The sequence below is a fragment of the Arvicola amphibius genome, chromosome 4 (assembly GCF_903992535.2).
Source record: "Arvicola amphibius chromosome 4, mArvAmp1.2, whole genome shotgun sequence".
Lineage (NCBI taxonomy): Eukaryota > Metazoa > Chordata > Mammalia > Rodentia > Cricetidae > Arvicola > Arvicola amphibius.
The window spans coordinates 38,600,645-38,621,849 of NC_052050.1; the positions used below are offsets into that span (position 1 = coordinate 38,600,645).

The window sequence follows — 21,205 nt, forward strand, 5'->3', positions numbered from 1 at the left end:
GGGGCGGTATGGTCCTTAGAGCTTAGCGTTCTGTTCACAGGGGGAAGTGTTCAAGTATAAAATGTGCTAGGTGGGTAAAGCAATCATTTGGTTCAGGTTAGGAATGGATTCTTCTAAAGGACATGAACACTGTTCTCGGGTTGGGTTTTTACAAGACTAAAGGGTAGTACCTTACTTTTGTATTAGATTTTCAAATCCACATGTGAAGGCATTCCACACATACTTATTGTTTTTTCATGAAGGTTCTTGCTCAGAATTCTGGTTATGACCTGCAGGAAACATTGATAAAAATTCAGACTGAACATGCAGAATCAAAAGAGCTCGTGGGCATAGACCTGAATACAGGTGAGAAACTGAAGAAAAATTAGCTTTATTCACTAGGTTGTTCTTCCAGAACCCAAATCTTATAACAGAGAGTGGTAGGTTGGGACATTTTGTTGCATCAATCTTGATTGCCTCTAGCTTACTCCAAAAAATAGCTAATGTGTGTAGGTGTTTGCCTCCGTGTATGTCTGTGCACGATGTGCATGCGGTGCCTGTGGAGGTCAGAAGAGAGCATCAGAGCCTCTGGAACTGGCCCTGAACCTAGGTCCTCTGCAAGAGTAACAAGTGCTCTTACTGGGTGAAACACCTCATCAGCCCTGAAACAAAAGAATTTTTAAATGAGGACCAAACTCAGACTCAGTCACTGTGTTTGTACAACAGTTGATGACTGAACTATTTACCTCTCTGGTCCTCTCTGCCCCCACCAATGTTTAAAAAGTTAATGTTTAAATAGTTAAATTAAGTGCTTATTATTTGGATTCACACTGTGCAAAATAGCGCCTCTCTTATAGTGAGTGAAAACAGGCAGTAAACAATTACCTTGACAAATAAATTATTTAGCATCTAAGAGAACAATAAACTTGATGAAAAAATAAAAGGAGCATAGGAAGGATGATCATGAATGCTAATTAAGGAGGGTAGGGAAGAGATGAAAATTAAAACATTTGTACAGTATAAACTAGGAAAATGTCTACTGCAGAACCTGGAGGAACTAAAGAGTTAACCATGAAGGGGGCAACATAAGCGCTCTCTCAAGAGAGGGAAGAGCCAGTGGAGAAGGAAGGAAGAGAGGCGATAGGTTAGACTGTACAGTGGCATGTGAGCTAGTCCGAGGACTTTGGCTTTTGTTTTTTAATCCTTGCAGTGAAATAGGGAGCAATTTTGAGCAGAGATGTGACATAGTCTATGTTTAAAAGGGCCACTCGACCACTCTGTGGCCAGGAGTTAGCTGAGTGACTAGGAGGTCAGAACTGCGCTAACTGTGGAGAAGGCTGGAGTTGTTGTGGACTGGGGGACTGTTCAATTTCGACAAAGTCTGCTTTGAAGTACTTATGGTCTTCTTGGGGGGAAAGTGGTTTAGTATATTGAGCTCCAGAAAGAGATATGTTATCAGGATATATCAGATAGTTTAAGCCCAGAAAACTGGATGAGACCACCTGGCAAATACGTTGTGCTAGCTAGTTTTGTGTCAGCTTGACATGAGCTAAAGTCGTCTGAGAGGAGGGAACCTTAATTAAGAAAATGCCTCCTTAAGATTCGTAAGATCTGGTTGTAGGCAAGCCTGTGTGGTATTTTCTTAGTGATTGATGGGGGAGGGCCATCCTATTGTGGGTATGCCATCCCTGGGCTGGAGGTCCTGAGTTCTATAAGAAAGCAGGCGGAGCAAGCCAGTAAACAGCACCCCTCTGTGGCCTTTGCATCAGCTCCTGCCTCCTGGGTCCTTCCCTATCTTAGTTCCTGCCCTGACTTCTTTGATGCTGAACAATGTGGAAGCATAAGCCAAATAAACCCTTTCTTCTTTGAGGTTTTTGTCATGGTTTTTCATCACAGCAGTAGTGATCCTGACTAAGACAGATGAATAGCGAGAGAACAGAAGAGTCTTGAGCTGGGTGGGTGTTCCAACAGTAAGGTGTCAGAGAAGAAAAGGAGCCATGAGTGAGAAAGAAAGGTGAACATGGTTCCTACAGGCTGAGAAGGAATTGTCAAAGGAGGGCGATGAGCTGTCAAGCAGAAGGTAAGAATAGCCCACAGGACTTAGCACAGGGGTCTTTGGTGACCGTGATAAAAGTAGTTCTATAAGAGATTAAATATTGCTAGAATTCACCAGTCAACATTGACAGGGTATGTCAAGATTGCTGTATTAAATGGTTTGTTTCTACTTTACAGGGGAGCCAATGGTAGCAGCAGAAGCAGGCATTTGGGATAATTATTGTGTGAAAAAACATCTTCTTCACTCATGGTAAATTGACAATGAAGAGAAAGACCTTTAGGGATAGAACTGATAACTTTGAGCATTTCTTTTGGTTTTGAAAGCGTTGTGAAGTGTATGACACCGTAGTTCCCAGCTACTGAGACTAGCTTTTGTCCTCTTATAGTCCCCTAAGCATTGCACTTGCGGCATCGTAAGTCACAGGAAAAGCTAACCTAACCTTGATGTTTGAGTGGGAAGGGGAGGCAGGGAGTAGTGCAGCAGCGTTGTCTGTGTGGCAGGGAGGGACGGCGACATGTGGAAATTAAGCACAGCTTTGCTGGGACATAAATCAGACTTCCACCGAGTCAACAAAGCAGTTGAAATTACAGTGTGAGGAGGGGCGCCCGTTCCTAAGATCTGTGTTCTAACACCAACATAACCGGAGGGAAAAGTGCCCCGCGCTGCCGAAGATGCTGGGGAGACACAGGCGTGCATCAGGAGGCTCGACTCACTCTCATCTTTTCATCCTCAGCACGGTGATTGCTACCAACATTCTCCTGGTTGATGAAATTATGCGAGCTGGGATGTCGTCTCTCAGAGAGTGATTGAATTCAAAATCAATTCATCTGGAAGACAAGATAGCATGCATGTCATATTCAACACCGTCTTATGGCCTTAACTGTTACAAAATAAATGTGGTGTGTATCTTTTGGTCTCAACTGTTTCAAAAACACTTAATCAAAGTATAAAGAACACACAAATTTTCCCAGTAAAGGAATAATAATGGCAATATTTTCTGAGTCTTAACTCCCCACCCTATAATATATGTTATTTCAGTTTTCATAAAATAAAATGTGTCATGATGCCTGTACCTTCTGGGCACAGGTTTTAGAGTATCCAAGTCAATTTCCAGTTATCATAGATCATAAATATAGTAAGATAAATGCTCTCTTTCCTTTCCAAAGTCCTTCAGTAATTTCCTGCTGCCACTCTCCTACAAATGTGCCATCACTTGCAATATAGGTTTCTCATGCACAGTCCCTAGACCAGCCAGTTTGCTTAGTCTTTAAAAATGTGGCAGGGTATGGTTATGTAGTTTGGGCTGGAATTTATAATCCTCCTGCCTCAGTTTCTGGGTACTGGTGTTATAACCCCACTCTTTTCAGCAACCGGTGCTCTCCCTGGTTCTGATAGCTCTGACTAGACAGCAAGTCTGTCTCTCTGGAAAGGCAGGGCCCATTAGCATGGGCTCTATGAGAACATTCAAATGTAGCTGGTCTGTAGATATACGATCCTATATCCATTTGTTTAAAGCTCTGCAGTTCATCTGTCATACTTACCATTGATAGGTAAGTATCTTTGTCCATGTTCTTTGCATGGATCCAAGTTGATAAGATAGTAAATGTCTTAGGTGCGTTCTTGGAACTTGTTTATAGTGTTAGGAGAAGGTTCCCTTGACTGTTTCATGCCTTGTCTGAAAAATCTATGATTTTATCGCCTGTTTTATTTCACTTAATATGTTTGTTGACATCTCTTTAAACTTTCTTGCATGACAGTTCATTGCAAGACACACTTCTCTTTCGTTTACTATTTATATTTTAAGTTTCCATTGTCAACTTACCCTGTGCATCAAGACTTATTTTTTTTTTTTTTTTTTGGAGAATTTCAGGAAAGAGTCTCACATTGTAGCTCAGGTTGGACCTGAACTCTCAGCATTCCTCCTGCTCATCCTCCCAAGTGTTGAGATTACAAGGCACGGGCCAACATGCTTTGAATTTTCTTAGAGACATCAAGGCACTGTGAAGACAGTACACTCAAGGAAAGCACTTTCCTCACACGTGTACAGGTCTGAGTTCTGTCCCCGTGGGAAGTGCCTGGTGTGGCCTGCACTTGTAATCCCAGCCCCAGTGAGACAGAGACCGAGGAGGAGAATCCTGGGGCTTGCTGCTTCCAGGCCAACGAGAGAGACTGTCTCAAAGGGAGGTGGGCAGTATTCCTAAAGGTGACAGTTGAGGTTGTCCTATGGCTTCCACATGTATGTGCTCTCCTACCCAGCCTCCATAGATGTTGTCTTTGACACTGTCTTTTTAAGCTTCTAGTATACATGCACACACATGTGATAACATAAAACATCCTCTCTAAGGCTGTACTTTATAAATAGGTTATTCTGCAGATATATATTTTACTGCTTTTATTTCCCACTAAATGATTTTGATATTTATTTTAGTTTATTTTTATTTTATTTTATTTTAGCAATTTTGGAGCGCCCTAGTACATTTCATATTCATCTTATTAGTGGACTTTTCGGTTATTTCTAATTCTACATAATTTTAATCCCCACATGGTGAAGTTCTTTGTACATGTCTTCTGGGAAACGAAGTGTCAGAGTTTAGTCTCCATCTTATATTTACTAAGTAGCTTCATAAGTTTCTTAATCTCTCTGCAGTATATAGTATATAAATTCCCTGTCTCTACAATCTCAAAGTCCTAATCTTAACTTTTTCCAGTGTGAAGGGTAGTGGTTGAATCTGACATCTGGAAATTGCCTTGGTCACTGAACTGAACATGTTTTTCATAAACTCTTGGCCATTTTGTTTTTTTTAAAATCATCATAAATGGTGTGGTATGGGAAGACGTGTGTGTATAACACGATATTCTGCCTCAAGAAATTCCTCTCTACTTAAATAATAAAGATGTTACCTATATTTTACAATTAGTTTGTTTTTTTCACATTTGCTTTTGTATATGACACGGTGTCTAAATATTTGAAATGCTGCCAGCCAGGTGCTCTCATGCCCATTCATGTGTGATAACACTTCCGTGGTATACCAAGGTTTGGGTTCCACTGCGGTGGTCACATTTTCTTTCAAAATAGATCATTTATTTATTTATTTATTTATTTATTTATTTATTTATTTATTTATTTAGTGTGTGTGTGTGTGTGAAAGCATTCGCCGAGCATGCGTGGGTTCTAATAAGCCCTCCTCTCCCCAGCTTGCTTTTTGGTCACATTGTTTCATCACAGCAGTAGTAACCCTACCTAAGGCACCTTCCTTCCATCCATCCATTTTTGCTGTGAGATATCGGCAGGTAGCTATACAAGGTTAACTCTGTTCTTACCTGTTTTGCTATGAGTTGAACTTGTTGTTGTTGTTTTTTGAGTGTAAGTGATTTTCTCCATAAGTTGAGATGTTTTGCTTTAATGTGGTAATATGGTCACCTATTTTAGACCTTTTAAGACCTTTTAGAACGGTCTTACTATATAGCCCTGGCTGATCTGAAAATGGCTATGCAGATCAGGCTGGTCTTGAACTCAGAGATATCTGTCTGCTTCTGCCTCCCAAATGCTGAGATCAAGGGCATATACCACCTAATCTGTCCTATTTTAATGCATTTGTAAACTAATTTTTCCTCCTGAGATAAACCCTATTTGCTGTGATTTACCATATTCATCAGTTGTGACATGTATATTTTTGATACGTCAACATTTCTGTAATTAGGACAATGGTGTCTTCTAATTTCTCCTGCTTAAACTTGGTCACTTGTCATCCCTGATAGACCTCTTACAGACCATTTGGAAGGAAAATGAATCTTGTTTGACTGACGTCTTACTGTTGTCATTTTCTAGCGAGTCAAAGAAATCTTCAGCATCAAAAGCCAGAGAATGTGTGTGGGGCTTAGTAGGGAACACACCCGAGCGACGGTAAGGATTCCTAGGAAAACTTGAGTTACCACCTCTTGATTCCAGGAATGATGCCAACTGTATTGAACAGCGACTTAAAAGTTTGAAAAGCACCTTGTTTATCTTGCCTGTGTTTCATTTATTATGAATTCATCGACAGTGATCTATGGCAAAAATCTGTATAAACAAGTCTAAAAAGTTCCTCTGGTAAGTATCAATAAAATGCATGAGTGTCAAGAAAGCATTGTCATGGTTGAAGTGATAATATATTTTTCTCTTAGTATATAAAGAGATGCTACATCTCATAGACAGTGATGTTTTAGCTTTGATGAAATATTACATTTTATGCATTTCTGGGCTCAATGCTAATATTTAGAAAGTTTTGGGGGTGCATTTTTATTACATTGGCAACTCAAACAGCAGCAGGTAAGCAGTGCGTGGGCAAACTTCCTGTTGCCACAAGCAGACATCTAGGTTTCAGATGTGCTCCGGGCAGCACTGGCTTCCACTTGCTTGTTCTTCCATCCTAAGTTTGGTGTCAGCGGCCGTTAGCCTTCCGGCCTGAGCCGTGCAGGGAGCCTCTTTGTCTTTCCTGGGGCACAGTCTGAGTCATAATGATGAAGGGTTATCTAGTTTTTGAAAGCTTGGACTGGTCTAGTAGTTTCTTAAATGGCAGATAGAGTTTTGACTCAATTTTCTTTATTGCTGGAGGTCTCAGATTTTCTGTCATTTTGAGTCTCTTTTGGTAATTTATATTTTTATAGAAATCCATTATAAAGTGATTTTTCCCTTAAAGTTTATTTTGCTTTATGTTATTCTAGATGAGCCACCTCTTTTGATGAGGGGACTGAGAAAGGAAACATTTTATTTTTATTTGTTATATGCTAAAGCTTGAATCCAGAACCCATGCATGCTCGGCGAATACTCTGCCATAGAGCTACATCCCTCGCGCCGGATGATGTCTCTCTTAAGTAGTGATTTTGGTTATTTTTTCTGTTATTACTGACATGTTGAATTTATTTCTAACATATGGTTTTGATGTCTTTTACTTAAACTTATAAAGTTTTTTCCTTTTCATTATCTTTTTTCTTTTTTAAAAAAATTATAACTGCACTGGAGGACACAAAGTGAGGTCAGAGGATAACTTTGTGGCCTTGATTCTCACTGCCACTTCTATATGACAAGTTCCCTAACCAGCTGAGCCATCTTTCTGCCCTACCCCACTCCTTTCACTGTTTTTTGTTGTGTTCAGTTTTGTTCAGTGCCCCTCTTCCTCCTCTGCTGGTTTGAAAATGATACATCCTGACCCTGGACTCCTGTCCAACTCAGATTCATTTTTTTTTTTGGTTTTTTGAGACAGGGTTTCTCTGCAGCTTTAGAGCCTGTCCTGGAGCTAGCTCTTGTAGACCAGGCTGGTCTCGAACTCACAGAGATCCGCCTGCCTCTGCCTCCCGAGTGCTGGGATTAAAGGCGTGCGCCTCCACCGCCCGGCTTCGGATTCATTTTTATTATTCTTTTTTAAATATTCAGTGCCAGTTAAACGGACCAGCTCTGTCCTCCTTTGTTCTCATTTCTATTTTCTTTCTTTTTTTAAAATCATTTTCTATTCTTTTTTTTTCATTTTCCTTTTGATAGATCTTTCCAGGGAATGTAAACGAGACTGTTCTTTGGGGGAGTTCTCTGTGTATCAGTCTCTAGAGAGGATTGTTGTAGGAGAGGGCCTCTTGTTGGTTCCCTGCCGCTCGGCTAGCTTAGACCCGAAATAATCACACAGAAACTGTATTAATTAAACCATTGCTTGGCCCATCAGCTCTAGCTTTCTTATTAGCTAACTCTTACAGATTAATTTAACCCATCTCCATTAGTCTGTGTATCACCACGAGGTCATGGCCTACCAGCAAAGTTTTGGCATGTCAATCTCTGGCAGCAGATCCATGCATCTTGTCTCGGCCTTTCTTCTCCCAGCACTCAGTCCTGTTTTCCCTGCCTACCTAAGTTCTGCCTTATCAACAGGCCAAGGCAGTTTCTTTATTCATTAACTAATAAAAGCAACACATAGACAAAAGGACCTCCCACACTATTTCCCCTTTTCTGTAGGAAATTTCACTTTCTCCATGTCTGTGGCTTAGTGCTCCTGCCTGGGCAGGCGGCGCGATCAGGTCTACTAGGCTTGCACAGGTGCTTGGCGGATTTCAGCTGCCATACACAGAGATGTTTTTGGGCTGTGCAGTGCTCTGCATGGCAGATTTGGCCGTTACTCAGATAAAAAGGGTTTATGTGCTGCATGCTCATTCTCAGGGTTGGACGCTGAGTGCGGCTGGCTCCTGCCTGGCGGCCCCAGAGCTGACAATAGTGGTGCTTCCACCATTTTAAAAGTGGAGAGAGGTGGTTGAGATTGTTTCACCCCCAAGACCTCTAATCATTTGTGCCGGGCTCCTTATTATGGAACGCTTCACGAATTTGCGTGTCATCTTTGCGCAGGGGCTATGCTAGTCTTCCTTGTATCGTTTCTCTATTCTTTTTTCATTTCCCTTTTGATAGATCTTCCAAGGGAATGTAAATGAGACTGTTCTTTGGTGGAGTTCTCTGTGTATCAGCCCCTAGGAAGGCTGATTTTTTTAGTTTATCTAATAGATTTATTTGCCTCTTTTTATTTGTAATTCTCCCTTTAGGCAGAGGGATCCTCTCTTCCTCTGTCCCTACTCCCATCCATATAAAGCAGACGCAACACATGAGACCTATGGGGGCACTATGAAAAGATGAAATCTATGCATCATGGGCATAGACATATAATTTTACAGTAAAGTAATAGAAAAATTTCAATAAGATAATCACAAAAATTGACCAAATTTACGGGTAGAGATGCCCATCCACATATAGGAGACATTTGGAACACCCAACATGCAAAACTAGAAAAGAGCCCCCATGTCATATTGTAGTTAAAAACACTAAGTTTAAAGATGAGAGAAACCATATTGAAAGTTGCAAAAGAGAAAAAAAATCATAAAGACAGGCCCATCAGAAAGAATAACAGCAGAATTCTCAACAAAATCCCTAAAAGTCAAGAGGGTTTGGAATAATGTCTTTCAAGATCTGAAAGGTAACTGCTACCCAGACTACTATACCTAGCAAAACTACCATTTATAAAGAAAGAAAAACTTTTTAACAAAAACAGACTACAAGAATTGATGATCACTAGGAAACTTTACAGAAGATAGTTGGAAGAATCACATAGATGAGGCAATAGGAGGAAATAAAACCCCCTACACTGGTAGTTACACAAACAAATAGTGAAAAGCAAAATACTGGACTGGGGAGAGGGAGGGTTATTCCAGAGGACCCAGCACCCACACGGTGACTCACAATCATATGTACCTTAAGCTTCAGGGAATCTGGTGCCTTCTTCTGATTTCTGTGAGCACCAATAGAATTTTTTGCTCTTGCAGAGGACCTTAGTTCAGTTCCCATCAGCAATACTGGGCGACTCACAAATAATCTGTAACTCTTAACTTCAGCAATCTGAAGCCATCTTCCGGCCCCTACCAGCATTTTAGCCATGTGCATAAATTCATACACATGTACACATACACATAAGTGTGTGTGCATGTACACACACACACACACACACACACACTTTAAAAAGCCTTAAACAACCAAACACAGCGAAACAATAAGAATTAAAACACAGCTTTTGATATCTGACTATAATGTTCTCAATTCTTCAATCAAAAGACATGTACTAAAACAACGGATTTAAAAAAGGGGATTCAGGGCAGGCAAGGTGGCTCAGTGATTAAAGAAGCTTGCTAGCAAGCTTGATGACCTGAGTGGATTCCCTGGGACACGTGTGGTGGAAGGAGAGAAACAATTCCTTCAGGTTGTCTTTTTGACCTCTATATGCTTAACATGGCACGCACAAAATAGAAAAAAAAAATTTAAATGTGAGGAAGGCTGAAGAAATAGCTCAGCGTTAAACACACTGGCTGCTTTTCCAGGGAACTGAAATTCTATCCTCAGTGGCTCACAACTGTAACTCAAGTTTCAGTGGATCCAATGGCCTCTTTCAGCCTCTGGGCAACAGGTATGCACGTGATGCAAAGTCATACATGCTAGCTGTCTTTTTTTTAAAATATTTATTTATTTATTTATTATGTATACAATATTCTGTCTGTGTGTATGCCTTCAGGCCAGAAGAGGGCACCAGACCCCATTACAGATGGTTGTGAGCCACCATGTGGTTGCTGGGAATTGAACTCAGGACCTCTGGAAGAGCAGTCAGTGCTCTTAACCTCTGAGCCGTCTCTCCAGCCCCATGCTAGCTGTCTTAATCAGTGTTCTGTTGCTGTGATGAGACACCACAACCAAGGCAACTTAGAAGGCATTTAATTGGGAGCTGGCTTACAGTTTCAGAGGGTGAGTCCACGATCATTGTGGCAGGAAGTATTGGCAGCAGGCAGGCAGGCATGGCGCTGGAGCACTTACTAGCTGAGAGCTTACATCCTGATCCACAACTTGAAGGCAGAGAGAGACACTGGCCCTGGCATGGGCTTTGGATATGTCAAAGCCCACCCCTACTGAAACATCTCCAACAAAGCCACACTTCCTAATCCTTCCCCCAAACTGTTCCACCAGGCATTCAAATATATGAGCCTTTAAAGGAGCCATTCTTACCACCACCCGGGCAAAATACCCATATCCATAAAAATTAAAATGAAAAGTTTTAAAATGTGAAACAAACCAGGATTCATCTATTTGCTATCTGCAAGTTATGTACGTCACTATTAAAGTCAGATTGCTAAACCTGAGGTGAAAGGATGGAAAAAGGCATGCCAAGCAAAAACAGGTGTCACCATTCTAATATTTGATAAGATAGACTCCAAGCCAAAACTAGAGGTAAAGAAGGTCCCTTCATACTGATTAATGGAATAACTCATCAAAAGAATATTACAATCCTGAGCATACTCATCAAACATGGGTGCATCCAGTTTTATAAAACAAACATAGCTAGACGTAAGGACATAGGTCAACCCCAGCATAACCATATAGATGATGTCACCCATTTTCAACAATAAGCAGGCCATCTTGACAGCGAACAGTGAGACACTGGGTAAATGACAGATCAAATGGACCTCATAAACAGTTACATAGTATTCTACCCTAACGATACAAAGCACACTCTGATGTGAGATTCCCCTCTGTAGGCTGTGAATACCACTGGCTAATAAATTTCTTTGTGCCTATTACAGTGTAGAGTAGGGTAAGGTGGGAATTCCAAGTAGATAGAGGAGGAGATAGTAGGCAGAGTCAGTGAGATGCCATGCAGCCACCAGAGAAGACAAATGCCAGACAGAACCTCATTGGTAGGCCACAACCATGTGGTGATACACAGATGAATAGAAATGGGTTAATTTAAGATATAAGAGTTAGCCAGGAATATGCCTAAGTTATTGACCAAACAATATTGCAATTAATATTGTTTCTGTGTTATTATTTTGGGTCTGGGTTGCCGGGAACAAACAAGCAGCCTCCGCCTACAACATTCTCAGCAGCCCATTGAAGTTTCTCTAAAATAGAGCATACAATAAGATACAAATCAAGTCTTAATATTGAAACACTGAAATAATTGTAATTTATCTGACTGCAATGGACTAAAACTAAAAATCTACTGCAAGAGAACTTAATGAACACACAAACTCATTGGTATTGAGCAATACCCCATTGAATAACAATGTCACTGGAGGAATCAAGAAGGAAATAAAAACTCCTAGAATTAAATGAAAACACAACATTCCAAACCCATGTTACAATGAAGCAGTCCTAGGAGGGAGGTTTACAGCTACAAGTGCTTACATTAAAGCTCAAGGAGATTTCAAACAACAATGCACCTTAGGGTCCTGAAGAATCCAGTTCCCAAGTCAGGATTAAAAACAGCATAGGAGGTGTGTGTGACAGGACATATGTTCAATGTACTTGATACATATATGCATATGCACAGATTTATATAAAAGTGTCACGTGACACTACTGTGTGTAATGATAGTCACAATTGCAATAAGTAAAAACTTGCATACTTGACAGTTGGATCTATAATTTTTTATTCTTCCAAAATGTTTTATAAAAATTTAAAAAAGTTTTTTTTGTGTGTGTGTGTGGTACGTGAATGCTTGTTAGAGGAAGTGTATATACCTGTGCATATGCATGCGTGTGTGTGCATGTGTATGTGTGTTGCTAGAACTCAGACCCAGGGCCTGAGTTCATACTGGGCATATGTTCTGCTTTTGACAAAACTCCCCAGTGAGACAAACCCTTAACACTTTTTAAAAATGTATTCTTTATATTTTTTTTATTAGATGTGAGTATTTTGTCTGTATGTATACAGATGTGCCACTTAAATGCTTTTGGTGCCCATGGAGGTCAGAAGAGGGTGCCAGATTCCCTGAAACTGGAGTTACAGGTGATTGTGAACCACCATGCAGATGCTGGGAATTGAACCGGGGTCCTTTGCAAAAAACAAGTGTTCTTGACTACTGAGCCATCTTTGCCAGCTCCTGAAATGTGTTCTTAATCAGTGTCTAGAGTCCACATGGGTTCACTCGTCTCCACTCACTGCATTGGCCTTCCTGCTGTCCTACTGCCGTCTTCTTCCTTCTGGGGCCACTTTGATGCCGCAGCCTCCCTCCTCGGCCCTGCAGTGCACCGTGGAAGGAGTGTCCTGTGCGTCCCTCAGAATGTCTCTGTTGCCCTCGACCGTCTGATGGTAGTTCACCTAAGTAGAGAGCTCTCTCTTTTCTGTTCTCCTCAGCATTTTGAAGCCATGTTCCCACATCTTTGTTCTTTTAAGACACATTTCCAAGTCCCCCATCTACCGGAAGCTGTCTGGATGCACTCAAGAATGGCGTAGCTCTCGCACTTCTGTTTCTCGGCACAGATGAGCAGAGCGCATTCTCCACGTTCAGTCCTTTTGTATAGAAATCAAACCGGAAGTGGAATGGTGGGTCACGTGGCAGTTCCTTTTTTAATTTCTTTCGGCATCACCATACGTTTTACAGGCCCAGCAGTGATGGGCAAGGAGCCCAGGTCCCTCGGCATCCTCACCAACAGTTAGTCCTGGCCAGAGCCACCTTGATAGATAGGAAATGACATCTCCTTGTGAGCTGTCTGTCTTCCGCAGCATTTTTATGTCTGTAAATTGGGGTGAGGTGGCAGGTAGTCCGAGTTAGGAAGAGTCGCTGTGCACTGGAACTACCAGACCTCTGTATTTTTAATGCAATTTGTCTAGCTCTTTCTTCTATCTTTTGGAGAGAATCCAACTTATAAGTACATAAAAAATTCATGACAGTTCTCTTAAAAATAAAAAAAGCCCTTATCCTAAGATTGTTTTATAAATCTCCTGGTTTCTGTTAAAGTATCATGGGGCCAAGAGTCGTTATCCCCCTATCTGCCGTTCTCCTATTTGTTTCTCACCTCTTCTTTCTTTTACAGTCCTTTCTGTAGCAATAACTATCTCTCTGCAATCACTTTATTGGTGCCATCACTATGGCTTTATGTTTTGATCCTTTCTCATAGTCAGACATAACTACCCTCCCAGCCTCCAACAGTACCGCCGCCATCTCAGGGGTTTGGCTCATGAACGTAACTCAGCTTAATATCTCTAGGTATTAAGGCCTTGTAACAATCCATTCACTCCTCCTTTACAGCTGCCTATATAATTGTCAAAGAGATGTAGGGGAACAAGGATACAGTCATTAAGGGCATTCGTGGTGACTCTGTAAATAGCCTTCCTTTTCTTATTCTGTTCTAGATTGGGGTCTTTGAGATTACCAGTGAGGAAATCAAGTGCTCCATGAATTAATCTTCAATCATATTTTTTTCCTGGACAGATGTTTAGACTGTACAGATGGTCCCTGATTTATGGTTCGATTTATGATACTTCAACTTTAAGGGGGTGGAAACTGATACACATTTAGTAGAAACGGCACTTTAATTTCTGAGTCTTGATCTTTTTTCAAGGCCATTGATAAGCATTACAACCCCCCTCTAGTGAGGCTGAGCAGCTATAGAGGCCCAATCTCCAGTGAGCCACCCAAGCATGAAGGTAAAGTACAGGTGGTGTACTGGTTGGTAGGTTAGGGATATTAAATGCTTTAAAAAAATATCCAACAATTTAATTTTTAATGAAAATTTTTATTTTTTTTTAATGTGTGTGGGGTTTTTTGCCTGCACATAGGTCCGGGCACCACTGTGTGCCTGGTAGCCTCAGAGGTCCGAAGACAGAGCCTTATTGCATGGCACTGGAGTTACAGGTGATTGTGAGCTGCCACATGGGTGCTGTGAGTCAAACTTGGATCCTCTGAAGAGCGTCTAGTACTTTTAACCGTTGAGCCATCTCTCCCGCCCTTTGAATGCATTTTGACTGATGATGGGTTTATCAGAATATAACCATGGGATGTTGAAGAGTCTCAGTATAGGAAAAGGGCAGAATCTGAGCCTGGGCTTTAGATGGCTTTAGTGAAAGGCATACCCTGCTAAGTGATCCCTACACGGGGCTAACTGTAGGTTCCTGATCACTCTTCTCTCTTCTATGTATAACTTTTGACTTTCTCAGTACTTGTTCTTGTTGCGGTGATGGTGTTTGACAGGAGCCCCCAAAGAAAAGAAGGAAGGTTTGTTCTGCTTCACATGGGTGCAGTCCAGTATGGCAGGAAGGCGTGGTGGCAGAAACATGAAGCAATTGGCCACAATGCACTTTCCAGTCCGTACCCCCAGCCCATGGGATAATGCTGTCCATGTTTAAGGTGAGTCTTGTTACCCCAATTAGTTCAGTCTAGAAACCCCTACCCAGACATTCCCAAAGGCTTGTCTCCTGGGTGAGTCTCGATCTTACCACAGTATTAATCATCAGACTTGGAGACCCGAACTAGGCCTTTGCAGGAGGATATTGTATGTAAGGGCATAGAGAAAGGAAGAGCCAGGGTGCTGGCATTTCCCCAGAGCCCCTGGATGTTACCCCCCCCATGGGTGTCCTTTCCCCATGAGCGTGGCCTGCCATCTTCTCCATGCACAGCAGAGTCCTCGACAGTACGGAACCGAAATGATGACAGCCACAATGAGAAATGATGGCGGTTTCCTCTTGTCTGGAACTTTGTCAATATTTTCTAAGTGCTTGGTCCAGGAATCAGATGGCACCACCTCCTCTTTTCCCACTGCCCGGGGCCAGCATAGGGCTGTGTGTCTTGTTGGACAAATAGCCCGTGCACTTGAATCTGGCTCTTGTCCATGCCTTGGAGACAGATTTAGTTACAGAGGTTGAGAAAAAGGGTTGAGCCATATGCTCACCTGGCAGGTGCTACATAAAACCCTCACGGTGTGGAGCAGAAGGCTTTGAAGGCAGAGAGCCTAAAAGAATCTTTCCTGTGCCGTGGCTCTGGCACTGTCCAGGGCAGAATGACTACAGGGAGTGTTTGTGAGACGAAGTGATACTGATAAGGGCAGCGTTGTTCATCGAGTTTGACGGTTCCGTCTTCTCCAGGATGCCTCCTGCCTCTGGAATGCAGGCACTGATAGCTGGTACCACACGACATTCCTTATAAAGGCAAAACGGGCTCCCTCCTCCATATTGTCAGATACCTTCTGGCAGGTACTACCACTGAAGAAACTTCTCATGGCGGCTTGCACATCACTGTCTAGCTCGGTTCTGTGTTTTCACTAAACTTCAGTCTCCAAAGCTCTTCTTTTCTATATTACACCCCAACACAATGAGGGAACATAGTAGGTGAGCCTGTGAGGAGGAGAATGCTGGAAGACCCTCCGTCATGGAGTTGCCCTCCGGAGAGCAGTGATACCAGCAGCTGAGAATGCTGACTCGGGAACCACAGTGGGATGTGGGATCTGACTTCATCCCTGCTCCTGGGGGCACCGTCTGTCCCAGGGCCGTTACTTAGCATCAGTTTCTATAATCCCTTTTCTCTAAGAGAGAGATGGCTGTTGTCAGAAATTACACATGGAAATTGCTTCCCAGAGTGCTCAGCCCCTCTTTGAGCCTAACAACTAGTTATTTTTATTATCTATTGGGTGCCTAAGAGATGGTCAGATACACACCGAGTAAAATCACCGAGTAAAATCAGGTGACAGTTTGGGCTCCAGTGGGAGGGGAGACGTTAACACTGCTTTGGCTTTGCCTGTGCTCATGGGGGCACAGAGTGGAGACTGTGGCTAGTGTTGACTTTCCTGGCTTCCTCTTTAGCGGCGTTCTCTCAGTCTCTGCTCTAGGAGTGGTGTTGGGGAACTTGTGTTAGTGGGGCTGAAGATGACTGAATCAGGACTTTCTGAGAGAGCACAGGAAAAGCAGCTTTTCTAGACAACATGATCCAGTCTCCAGAACATTCCAAGGATTAGGTAAGTACCTATATTGCTGAGGAAAGGGCACCTGCTGAGTTTGAATGAGAATGAGATTAGGAAACCAAGTCTAGCATCACATACAGCATGACCTACCCCCAGAGTCAGCTGATGTGTAACACACCGTATTAACAGAACAAATGACAGACACACATAACTGTTCCTTATGTGGGCTTCTCTCTCAGTGCCTTGGAAAAAGTGGCAGCTTGGAACTTAGAGCCAGAGGAAGTGTTCGACGGGGGTTAGCAGTGTGTCTTCCGCTGCTTTGGGGATAATTACCTTCTAGAGTGCATAGGTAGATGCAGGGATCTGCTGTGATGTCTCCCTCTCCCACATATGTATTTTTGGAGATGGGCTCTCACTATGGAACTGAGGATGGTCCCAAGTTCATGATCTTCCCAAGAGCACAGGTTGCATGTGTGTAGCATCACAGTTGGCTTTGTGGTGTGCTTACCTAAGAAAAGAACAAGGGCTGGAGAAGCCGCCAGCCATCTTCAATTCTACCGCAATTCCTGGGCCCTGTGAATCCTGAGAGTGAATTGTCCTGCAGCCTCTTACTGAAGCGACGAAGTGATTGTGACTTTTGAGGCCCTAAACATTCAAGATTCAAGTTTGAATGAATCCTGCTTCTTTCCTTTTTTTTTTTTTTTTTGAGACAGGGTTTCTCTGTGCAGCTTTGGAGCCTGTCCTGGAACTAGCTCTGTAGACCAGGTTGGTTTCGAACTCACAGAGATCCACCTGCCTCTGCCTCCCTGAGTGCTGGGATTAAAGGCATGTGCCACCACCACCTGACCCTGCTTCTTTCCTTTAACAGTGAGATCTGTGGGCAATAGCCACAGTTTCCAAATGGGAATGGTGGGGAAACCCAGCAGTGTGTGTGTGTGATGGTGGGGGGAGCTTCCGGGTTCCGACAGTACTACTGCAAGCACCTTCAGGAGCCTAGCCCCAGTAGGTACTTCCACTCTGGCCAAGCTGGAGCCTTCATTCCACCACAGAAAAGAGTTTCATGACGAGTCAGAGCGAAACAAAAAGTTATTATTTAGAGAGACATCCAGGGAGAGGACAGAACATGTCTAAAAGACGGTGTGGGCTTCTCCAGACAGAGTAGCAGTTAGGTGTCTTTGCAATGGTTTTGTATGATTTTGTGGCTTTCTAAGTTACATTCCTCAAAGGATGTTCAATAAGTCTTAACGACTATACACTTTAAGTTTAAAAACTGAGCAAAAACAGGGTTGGTGGGATGGCTCAGTGAGTAAAGGTGTGTTCCACCAAGCCTGAGGATCTGAGTTTGATCCCAGGGGCCCAGGTGGTAGGAGGAGAGAACTTATTCCTCGACCTCTGTGCATGTGCCGGAGAACTGAGATGGGAAATAGTACCAACTTGAAAGTGATACAGAAATTTGCTTCTCTTTCAAGTCCAGAAGCACAGAGCTCAGAAGCTGGGTATTCTCATATCACCTAGAGCCCCGGCTCCTATCTCTTCAGACAGTACCGTTTTCTTGGTGGGGGTTGTTTTGAGGCAGGGTTTCACTATGTAGCTCAAGCTCCCCTGGCAAGTTTTCTGCACCAGCTTCCCAGGCGCTGGGATTCCAGGTGTGCTCCACCGCACTCAATTGAGCATCTGAGTTTCATCCTCAAGGTTGCCTGATAACTCATGCTGCCCTCTGAAGCATCAACCACTGTCCCTGAGTTCCGGGCGGGAGGCGGGAGACACAGAGTAAAGGCCCACTTCAGCAACCTCACTGCTTCCTGTGAGGGAACCTGTCCCATAAGTCCGGTTGAGTGATTCCCTCTAACTTTTCCCCAGGCAGAATCCAGCCCGATGGGTCCACTTCATTGCAGCAGAGGCTTTAAAATGTAGCCTTTAGTTAGGTGCACAGGCCATAAATGGGGCTCTTGGGCTGAAGAACAGGTTCACTGGCAAGGTCTCAGCCGCACGTTCCCTGCTGAGCTGATGGAAGCCTTCGGTGATATAGTATGTGAAAAAAAAAACAGCAAGCACGGAGCAGGAGCCAGTGGCTGCTCCCACACTCTCCTCCCCTGCTGGAGTGCTTTAGCCAGGAGTTATGGGCCTGAATAGAGGATGTAGCTGACAGAGGCACTAACCAAGGGATTCTTTCAAGGTCAATGCCTCTTGTTTAAATACTTAGCTCAGTGCATGACACTAAATAGGAACCCGTAAGGAGCATTTGAGTGCCTAAATTGAGTGCACGGGTTTGAAGTTAGGACCTTGTATCTGAATCCTGCCCCTGCCCCCCCAGGAAGCCCCAGGATGTTGGCACTTCAGGTGTGCCCCATCAGACTCACCTAGCTGGGCATAGGATTTTTTGTTTGTTTTTTTCAAGACAGGGTTACTTTGTGTGTAGTCTTGACTGTCCAAGAACTAGCTCTGTAGACCAGGCTGGCCTTGAGCTCATAGAGATCCTCCTGCCTCTGCTTCTGCTTCCCAAATGTTGGGATTAAAGGTATGTGCCATACACCACTCCTGCCTGACTGGGTATGTGATTTTTGACCTCTGCAATTGCAGCAACTTCAAATGTAGACCGGGGTAACAGCTGCTCTCCGGAGTTGTTGAAAGGATCAGCTTGGCAGACACTGTGTAAATTTCCCAAACATGAAATGAATAGCCAGGGACTAATAGGGAGAACATAGTATGACCCCAAATTTGTTTCTCGGATTTTTCCCTCCCTCTGTGCCCAGTCTGCTTTGAGTTGCCTCTGGTCCTGGACAGCCTACCTGGCTACGCAGACTCAAGCCTGCCTGCCTGGTTTGAATCCCAGCTCTGCCACTTTACTGGTTACTCTGAAGTTAACTCAGCCGCTCTGTCTTGATGTTCTCATCTGGGCCGTGAGCACCCACTCCATAGGGCTGTTGGGAGGATGAGAGAACCACACAAGCTTCAGAACAGCCAGGGATAGTGTTAAGCTGCTGCTACTGTTTGCCATCTTCCTCATCTCTGCCTGACTTGTCCACACTTTAGGTTCCTTTTTGGTCCCTTCCCCATGGTCTCTTGTTCACCACTGGTTAGCATCAATACCAAGGACTGAGGCACAGCTGGCATGTCACCTACCTTCTTTTCTCCTGGCTCCATATTTCAGGCTCCAGAAAGTCAAAGTACTATGCTCAGTTTTCAAAGCAACTTTACGCTGCCTTCTCTAACGTCCCCTTCATGTTTGTAGCTAAGGATGGCCTTGAACTCCTGATCCTCCAGCCTCTGGCTCCCGGGATTACGGGTACGTGCGAGCACACCTGGCACAGTTCTCATCACTTACTCAGGGAGGCAGACTTTATTCTAATAGCAGTTTCCTAGCAGTGTTGACTACAGATAAACGCACTTGTGGTGCAGCTCCGGGTGGTGGTGAGGTCCCTGGCTCGGAGATTGGACCAGTTCTTTGTGGGAGAATTTGGTAGAGATGCAAGCCCTGGTGGTTCAACTCCATGGACTTTATAATCCATTCAAGCCTGTAGTTTATGATTCTTCTATCGTTATCTTCCTCATGAGGACACTAAGGCTTAGCGACATTATATGCCTCGCTCAATATAGAGATCTGGGGAAGGAGAGGCTCATCTGATTTGTACCGAGCAGCATGCCCTTCCACCTCCTCTTCCTCCTCTTATGTGCTGGCACAGAGCCAAGAATCTCAGGTAGATGACTTTCTCATCCTCAGAACGGGCCATGGATGACCCAGGTGCTATATGTGATGTCTACCATGAAGGCGACGAGGCTAGAGAGCAGGGTTCCCCCTGCTTCTTGCTCAGGCATCAGCTCCTGGTCCAGAACCTGTTCAGGGCCAGCTCCACCCACCCACCCCCATCCTCTATATTTTTCTGCAGGCTATTAAGTCCCCCCATCTGCACCGTCTCTCATTAATTAGAAATGCTACAAACCATCTGCTTGAGGAAGCCTCTGAGAGGGGTCTGCCTGCTCGAGGTGGCAGTCTCTCATACTTCCTAACTTCAATTGAAGCCTTTTCTTTAAGGATAAAATCTAGGTGCCTAAGCCCTCTTGTAGCTGTTGGCAATGATGGTGACAGCAGCAGGGGTGAGCTTGGTGGGCTGCAATTGGCAGAGGCTTTGGAGTCAGGGATGGTGACATTGGCAGGATTTAGGAGGCTTGGTTTAGCCAGCCTGTTCAGGCTGAGGTGAATGGGGCAAGGAGGGAACTAAGAAATAGGCAGCCAGATGATAAGGGCAGTCACACAAGTGGCTCAGCTTAGGTGTTGGAGAGCCTCAGAGGCCTAATCCTATTTCTGCCCTGCATTATGTGGGACCAGTGACACCTGCCTATGTCCCTGGGATATTAGAGTCAGCCTTGGTTGTTGACTGTCTACAATGGGTGGCCTGGTGATGGGATTCAGGGTCTGGGCTCTCCACTGAGGACCCTCTTAGATAGCGGGGCAGACCTGATCTTTATTCTGGCTCTGAATTACTTCCTCACTCTGGAAGTCACTTTCCATTGTCTTGGCTCATGTCTGGTTTCTTGGAAGCAGGCGGGAGGAAGTAGTAGCTCTCCCGCATCTGTAGATAAAGGTCCCCAGCTTGATAAACATGATCTTGTGAGCTATCCTCCAGCAAGGTAGAACAAGATTCTCATTGGTGGCTCCCCCATTTTTGTGGAGAAGGCAGCTGAGGGCTAGAAATAGAAAGTAACATGTTCAAAGTCAGGCAGCAATTGAATCTGGTGCCGGTTGGAACACTGGGGCCTCTGGCATCAAGGCTAATTCTCTTTCCTCCACATTGCGGTGTGCGTCTGATCCCTGCCCACCAGAGCTTGTTGCAATGAATCTTAATGCCAAGTTGGCCCAGGTTACGGGGGCACTGACGGCCTTTGACTTTATCATTCAGAGGTAGCTGATTTGTATCTATTGCCAACACCTACTATAGAACCTCATAG

General features: G+C 43.8%; 1 protein-coding gene and 1 pseudogene across 2 annotated transcripts in view; one reads left to right on the forward strand and one right to left on the reverse strand.

Annotated features, from left to right (window-relative positions):
- The window catches only part of Cct6b (chaperonin containing TCP1 subunit 6B), a 45,160-nt gene extending 42,319 nt beyond the window's left edge, over nucleotides 1-2,841 (forward strand). For both annotated transcript variants that reach the window (XM_038328172.1, XM_038328173.1), the window contains exons 12-14: nucleotides 243-345; nucleotides 2,212-2,284; nucleotides 2,769-2,841. In XM_038328172.1, the coding sequence (XP_038184100.1) occupies nucleotides 243-345; nucleotides 2,212-2,284; nucleotides 2,769-2,841 (249 nt within the window). The remainder of the gene's footprint in view (nucleotides 1-242; nucleotides 346-2,211; nucleotides 2,285-2,768) is intronic.
- A 5,513-nt stretch (nucleotides 2,842-8,354) lies between these two features.
- Nucleotides 8,355-8,473, reverse strand: LOC119813796 (annotated as a pseudogene).
- Nucleotides 8,474-21,205: the final 12,732 nt, after the last annotated feature.